The sequence below is a fragment of the Dermatophagoides farinae genome, chromosome 6, assembly GCF_024713945.1.
Source record: "Dermatophagoides farinae isolate YC_2012a chromosome 6, ASM2471394v1, whole genome shotgun sequence".
Lineage (NCBI taxonomy): Eukaryota > Metazoa > Arthropoda > Arachnida > Sarcoptiformes > Pyroglyphidae > Dermatophagoides > Dermatophagoides farinae.
In genome coordinates this window covers 4,352,374-4,359,962 of record NC_134682.1, presented here as the reverse complement: position 1 = coordinate 4,359,962, position 7,589 = coordinate 4,352,374, and the positions used below count along the sequence as shown (strand labels likewise).

The following is a 7,589-nucleotide window of genomic DNA, read 5'->3' as shown; positions in this document are numbered from 1 at the left end:
ATTCCAAATTTTTTCAAATTTTCAAAATCGCATAACCGACCATGCAATTCATGTGCCGTCAGCCACTCTCCCAATGGAATTGCCCATTGAAATTGCTAGCAGTCTATATTGAATGTTGATAGCGGCCGACCGGATTTTGATCCGCCCTTGAAAACCCCTTGCCAAGGCACAAAAATCGTTCACAAATCAGTAGCAACAAAAAAAGGTTGAGAATGACTGCTCTAAGGCATGGGAAGATGTCTGATGGGGATGTAAAAAGAGCATTGAACAAAGCTTAAACATTTATATATATGGAATGCAAAAAAAAATAGCAGCGTCACATTGACATTGAAAAAATTAATTATTGGGATTTTATTATTTAGTGGATATTATTCAGTCCCACAAGAACGATTATATTGGTCAGAAGATGAAGATTTTGATATTAATTTTATTAGTAAATGCATGACCAGAAATCGATATCTGTAAAGAATTTTGAATACTCAAATAATGTTAATATAAATAAATGTTTCTCCCTCAGATATGTTCAATATAATACGTTGTTTATGAATGTGATGTGTGAGCCTGATCGAGCATGGTATGTTTCGTGTGTCAATCAACGGATGCGTTTCCGTGGCCGAAGAAAGCTATACATAACATGTATTCACATTTGTACAACTTTTCGCATTTCGGTTCGATCGTTGACAAAATAAAGAAAAATAAGGCAACAAGTAAGCATTGATTATAAAGCTGAACAATCTTTTGAAATTCATATCATCTATTAACAGATATTCTATTGGAGGATTACATCAAATTCATCGAAGATCTTAACAGCTATGTTAATCAAGGAAAATGGAGCCAATTTTCCGTTGGGCATGAAAGATGGCAATCGCTATCCCAATTCATCGAAAATCAAATTCCCACATCTGGACAAATTCATGACAGACTCTTGGAGAGTTACAGTCTATCAAAAATCCTTACCAACAAAATTATACTTGTAAATATAATTTCCAGTATTTGTGAAAACGGTTGTGATTGACTTTGTTTTTGCAGCGAAAAACTGCTGGTGTTTTGGGGGAAGAACATCCATTGGTTGTGGCAATGAAACGCTTGAAATCTGGATCAACGGAAGAAGAATGTACCGACCACAAGAAAAAATTCAAAAGTGATTCGGCAATGCGGGAGCATTTGAAATCTTTTCATCCGTAAGTCTGTTGAATCGATTATAACATCAATTCTCACTTATTGCATTCATTATTAGAGAAGTATACGTTGGATCTGCTGCCCACGATGAACCTGGACCCTCTGACATTGGTCTCCCAGTTTTGGATATTCCTGAAATTATGGATACCGAAGATACCGAAATACCATCATCGGTTATGGAAGCTGATTTTTCCTGTATTGAAGAAGATTCCTCCGAAGATGATGACCAACCTGAAATTCAACAAATTATTCTGTCATCAGATGAAGAAGAAGAAGATTTCGAAGAAACCACAGCACCCGAAGCAAGTTCATTCTTTGAAGGTTTGCCGAATCTTCTCAGCGAAAATGAACTGCGATTGTTTCATGGTTTCGCAAAGAACATCATAAAATGCCGGGTAAATGGAACCAGAATTTGTGATATCGCTCAGATCACAGAGGCAACTTATTCACACAATCTTGATCGTTGTTTTTTCATTGTTTCTGTAAGTTTAATTATTATCATTTGTATTTTTTTACAACTAAATCGACGACTTAAAAAAATTTGGCTCATTTTTACATGTTATAAAAGTTCATTTGTTTTACCCGATGAATGTTTAACCTTTAGTATTGTATATATTTGATTTTATATTACACCATTATTATTCAATTAGATCTAAAATTACAAGTATAAAATAATAGTATCAGCAGTTGATATTTTCGGCGTTTGGTTGATTTATATATTTTCAAAAATTAACGTCAAAAACGAAAATTTATTCATGAGGTGATGTTCGCTTTGAGCTTAGCCATAGTAATCTACTACTGGTATAATTCAATTGGTGATTTTCGTATCAAAATTTGACTGAATTTTTTTTTTTTACTAAAATTAGTCAATTCTTTTGATCAAAAATTAACGCCAAATAATAATAATAATTTAACTTTAATTAACACGCGCTGCTCCGGGGAGCACTTGCGCAGAAATGGAATTTAGCAGAAAGAAAACAACAATAAAGAACAAAGTAATAAAATAGAAACAATAATGATAATAAATAAAATAAATGTTTTTTTTATGAATAATTTAGACAATAGTCTTTACAAAATTGGTTGAAGATGTTGAAATTTTGCTTGGTTGCTATACAATCTTTTGCATTTAAGAAAAGGTTTCTATAAGAAAAATTATGGCATGATAAAAGAATGTGGATCGAGCATTGAATATCACGACCGCATGAGCATAATGGGGAGGATGACTTGCCAATCTTAAATAAGTACTGATTGAACTTCCCATGATTAGAAATAAATTGAATGTTGTAAAAATTTGGACGGAAGTAATTCGGAATGAACGGAGAGACAAAGAATTTTTTAAAAGTATCATTAGAACCATTGTAATATTTGAGTAGAAGGAGATTTTCAATGTTTTTTACTTCAATGGCTTTCAAGTGGTAGTCATGGATATGTTTGGTAATGAGATGAGTGTGAAAGTAATCAGACAATTTCGGTAATGAACAGATGAGATGGACAATGTTTTCAGAAACAGAACAATAAGCTTGAATTGATTTGGCTAAAATTCGATATTGTAATGAGTCGATTTTTTTTTATTTGTGATTTATTAATCTGATTAAACCATATTTGATAGCCATACGAAATGGCTGGGCGGATCATACCTTTATACAAATTGATTCTTTTTTTGCAGGGTAAACCCCAGGTATTTCCAATTAGAGCAAATAAAATTCTGCATATTCGTTGGGATTTGTCGACAATATTGTTGATATGAGGGGAAAAATTCAGTTTTGAGAGATGTCTATGATTACCGAAGGTCAAACCTAAAATTTTAATTGAATCAGAAGGAGAAATTTGATGATTGTTGTGATAAATGACTGGTTTATTTTTTTTAAATAAGTATAGAATATTAGTTTTATTATTATTGATGCTTAGTTTCCGACTTTGGCACCATTTGTCAACGAAGTCTATGGAAGCAATTATTTTCTCTTTAAGGAGGTTTACAGACGACGCCCAACAAACAATTGTGATATCATCGGCAAATGCAACAACTTTTGAATCAGAGATATTTAACGTAACTAGGAGATCATTCAATAAAATTGTCCATAGCAGAGGAGATAAGACACCACCTTGCGGGCAGCCACATGATAATGTTTTACTTGACGAATAATCACCATAGTCAAACAAGATAGATCTATCAGATAAGTATGACATCATAATTTATATCAAATCAGACTGAATATTTGCCTTATCCAATTCGTAAATAGTTGCTGGCCACCATGCCTTGTCGAAAGCAGAAGCAAATTAACGCCAAATGATACAATAAACGAAAATTAATTCACGAGTTGAAGTTAGCTTTGAGCTAACCGTTTTTGACTTATGCTCCCATTTTTTTAATTTCCGAAAAAAATTGGGCCGATCCTGGAGGTGAGTGCAAGTTCAGGCCAACCCGTGGCAAAGGTTGAGCACAGCTCAAACACTTCGCCCACCTGCAAAAATTGGTTCAATATCTTGACCCTCAATGAGGGTCGTTTCAGATATAAAGCTGAAAAGAACAGATACTAAATTCGATCATAGCCAATAGGCCGAGAAGCGATACCAATTTTTGGTGAATTATTATATTTAAAAAAACGTAGATTTCCTGTTCAATACAGTTTTGCATTTGGTTTTAATAAAATTTGCATAACATCGTTTCAATGAAATCAATGAGAAAAATTCATTTCTGTTAATTGCAAACCATCCAAAATGATTGAATCTTATTCTGTATAAATTATTGAATTTTCAATAATTTTTACAGGGACAATTTCACTACAAAAATTCACCAGAAATCAACATAAAGATTCATTTGATCTGATGTAGCAAATTGTTGGAAAATTTGGTGTGTCAATTTTTTACACATTGCAAGTAAACCAGTAGCGACATCTATTTGATGATGAGGAATGAAAACAATCACTCATGAAGAAAATTTACCATGAATTTTATGGCTACGGTCACACTAGCATTGACTAAACAGACCAAGACTGAAAGTCTTCAAGACATGTTCAACCGGAGTGGTCACATTATCGCAAACTAGTTGACTAGAAAACCACTATTTTAACAAAGTTGAATCGTGAAGTGCATTTTGAAATATTTAAAAATATTTTTTTGGCGCGTTAGAATTAATCCAAATTACAAGTTTTAATTGTTCAAAATTATGATTTCAAGAGCAAATAAATGTTTGAATTTCAACTCATAATGTTAATTCAATTCGAAATTGATTTTATTTAAAAATTAATGGAATATATAATATAATAATTAATAATTATTAGAAAATGAAAAAATGTTTATTAATTTCCAGCAAATACTGTTATTCCGAATTTAGATCCAAATTTCATGAATATTTTACACATTAAAAATGTGCCTAATACTTTTCTCTGTCGAGTATTCATGTTCAATTTTTTCAATTTAGTTCCACATGCTTTATTTGTTAGATTTTTGAGACCAATTGTCTCTATAATCATTGCTTCATACATAAAGGCTTCTTCCTTTGGGAGATTTTCATATGCATTAAATATTATTGGCTGGATGAAACGATCCCATAATGAAAATTTGAAATTTCGTTGAATTTTTGGTGATGGATCTAAACTAGTCGGTGCCAAACGTTCATTAAGAGCTTTTTTAAAATGATCATAAGGACGGTCAATAAGTCCACAACCAACATAGAATATAGATGATATGAATTGAAAGAAAAAATGAGGATCAATCAATTCAGATTGAAGTGAAGAATCCTTCTTTGGTGGCCAGTTTTTTAACATTGAAGGATCCATTAAAAAATATACAATTGAATTCCTCTTGTCCATCCAACTTGATGAACAAATTGATGAACATTTACTAAGCATTTCTCCTTCTAATCGACGAGCTTCATTAAATGAAAAACTATCAATTTTAAAAATATCAGCCGATATGTTATGTATAGTTTCCAATTGGTGAAGAATATTATCTTCTGACAAATTAGCTGCCGGATATGGATTCAATGTCGCATGTGGTTTTGGAAAAAGATGATAACTTTGAAAATCAGAATCATATTTTTTTTCTAGAGCGATTATTTGTTGTTTAAGCCTAGCATTTTCTTTTTTTCTATTGCAAAGAGAAAATTTTAATTATTCAAAAAGAATTTCTTATTAAGTGTAACACAACTTACATAGTGTCCATCTCCTCAAGAGATTCTGATTTTTCAAGTTTTTCATTAAGTCTTGCTATCGTTTTTTGTCTATTTCAAATAGAAAATTTTCAATTATTCAAAAAAAATTCATTAACAATTGGAACACAAACTTACAAATTTTTCACCTTTCGACGAGATTCTTTAAGTTTTTCACTATCATTTTCTCTATTTCAAATAGAAAATTTTCAATTATTTAAAAAAAATTTATTAACGAGTGGAACACAAACTTACAAATTGTGGACCTCGTTACGGGATTCTTCAAGTTTTTCACTATCTTTTTCTCTATTGCAAATAAAAAATTTTCAATTATTCAAAAAAAATTTATTAACGAGTGGAACAAAAACTTACAATTTTTCAATCTCGGCATTAGAATCCTGGGAATCTAAAAACATTTGTTGATATTTATCCAACAGACTTGTATTTTCCTCTTCCAAATGTTGTTGGCTTAATTTCTGTTGTTCTTGTTCTAAATGTTGGGCTTGTTTTAGACTGGATATACGTTTGCCAAGTTTTTCATTTTCTTTTTTGAGATTTTCATTCGCATTTTGTCTATTTCAAATAGAAAATTTTCAATTATTTAAAAAAATTCATTAACAAGTGGAACACAAACTTACAATTTTTCAATCTCGACTTGTGATTCTTGATATTTAATTTTCCAATACATTTTTTCGGTTTCTATTTGCCGTAGATTAGATTGACATTCATTCAAATGTTCTTGAATTCTTTTCATTAGTTCGGATACAAATTTTTTAGACATGTTTATGTTTTGGTCGAAATTTACTGTCAAAACTTACACAAAAAAACAATTTCAAAATAATCGGTCAATGTTGCACGATCAAGTTCTTGAATCAATGTGATAAAATCATCGTGTCGAATGCCAATTTCCCAATCATTTTTATAGTAGTTGCAGTTCTTTTGAATGCCTTTTCTTTAACCTGGAGGGAGTACATTCTCGAGTTGGTTCCATGTTTATTTTCCATGTGCTGCATTTCTTTTCAATTTTATTGATTAAACATAAACATGAAGAATCGAATTGTAAAAAAAAACATTTCTTTTTCAAATTTTGTTATTAGATAAACATAAACATGAGGGTTGTAAGAAAACAATTCATTTTAAAATTTTGTTTTTAGACTTTATTTATTTATATCAAGGAATATTTACATTAAGTTGAATAGCATTACAATGAATCTAAAATTACAATTATAAATATAATAATAATAATAATAATTATACATATATGACTGGATCTATCCTGTGCATTCCTGAGAGCTACTCAGATCAATCCTTACGCTCTCCATGGTCCTCTTCAGCACCTGACCCTGGATGTACGCTTGGATCTTCTCTGACAACCCCAGGCTCTCAGCATACTTCCTGAAGTGCCTCGTGACCAGACCATCCCACGTCAGTACAATCGGTACTGTGGTCACTTTACAGCCATACATCGACTTCAATTCGTTGGCCAGCAGTTCATATTTTCGACGTTTCGTCGATTCTGTATTCGGGATGATCCTCTTGTTGGTTATTCCTACTTCCACTAGGACTATCTCGTTCGTCTTCATGTCATGGACCATCAAGTCTGGTTTGTTGTTGGGAATCCTATTGTCGGTTATTACAGGCACATCTGATTTAATACGAACCCTTGTTTTTAGATAAACATAAACATAAGGAATCGAATTTCAAAAAGCGTTTCATTTGCAAATTTTGTTATTAGATAAACATAAACATTAGGGTAGTAAAAAATCGTTTCATTTTAAAATTTTGTTATTAGATAAACACAAACATGAGGAATCGAATTTCCAAAATGCATTTCATTTGCAAATTTTGTTATTAAACATAAACATTAGGGTAGTAAAAAACAATTCATTTTGAAATTCTGTTATTAAACATAAACATTAGGGTAGTAAAAAACAATTCATTTTGAAATTCTGTTATTAAACATAAACATTAGGGTAGTAAAAAAACGTTTCATTTTAAAAATTTTTTTATTAATTAAACATAAAGATTAGGAATCGAATTTCCAAAATGCATTTCATTTGCAAATTTTTTTATTAAACATAAACATTAGGAGTCGAATTTCAAAAATGCATTTCATTTGCAAATTTTGTTATTAATTAAACATAAACATGAGGGTTGTAAAAAAACAATTCATTTTAAAATTTTGTTATTAGTTAAACACAAACATTAGGAATCGAATTTCAAAAAGTGTTGCATTTTCAAATTTTGTTATTAATTAAAC

The 7,589-nt window shown here is 31.0% G+C and overlaps 1 protein-coding gene and 1 non-coding gene across 2 annotated transcripts; one reads left to right on the top strand and one right to left on the bottom strand.

Annotated features, from left to right (window-relative positions):
- Positions 1–484: 484 nt before the first annotated feature.
- Positions 485–1,799, top strand: LOC124493753 (uncharacterized). The gene is made up of 4 exons (XM_047056855.2): positions 485–707; positions 765–973; positions 1,030–1,181; positions 1,238–1,799. Exons 1-4 carry the CDS (start codon positions 572–574, stop codon positions 1,797–1,799), a joined length of 1,059 nt encoding a protein of 352 aa, XP_046912811.2. The 5' UTR covers positions 485–571.
- Positions 1,800–3,557: 1,758 nt separating this feature from the next.
- On the bottom strand, positions 3,558–3,749 carry LOC124494376 (U2 spliceosomal RNA). The gene has a single exon (XR_006959204.1). It is a non-coding gene; the product is annotated as a U2 spliceosomal RNA (small nuclear RNA).
- Between the last annotated feature and the right edge of the window lie 3,840 nt (positions 3,750–7,589).

Excerpts from the sequence above, each read along its gene's own strand:
- LOC124493753 (XM_047056855.2), top strand. The coding sequence starts at position 572 with ATGGTATGTTTCGTGTGTCAATCAACGGATGCGTTTCCGTGGCCGAAG. Across the intron at positions 974-1,029 it reads TTACCAACAAAATTATACTT|CGAAAAACTGCTGGTGTTTT; the intron begins GTAAATATAATT and ends TTGTTTTTGCAG. Across the intron at positions 1,182-1,237 it reads CATTTGAAATCTTTTCATCC|AGAAGTATACGTTGGATCTG; the intron begins GTAAGTCTGTTG and ends ATTCATTATTAG.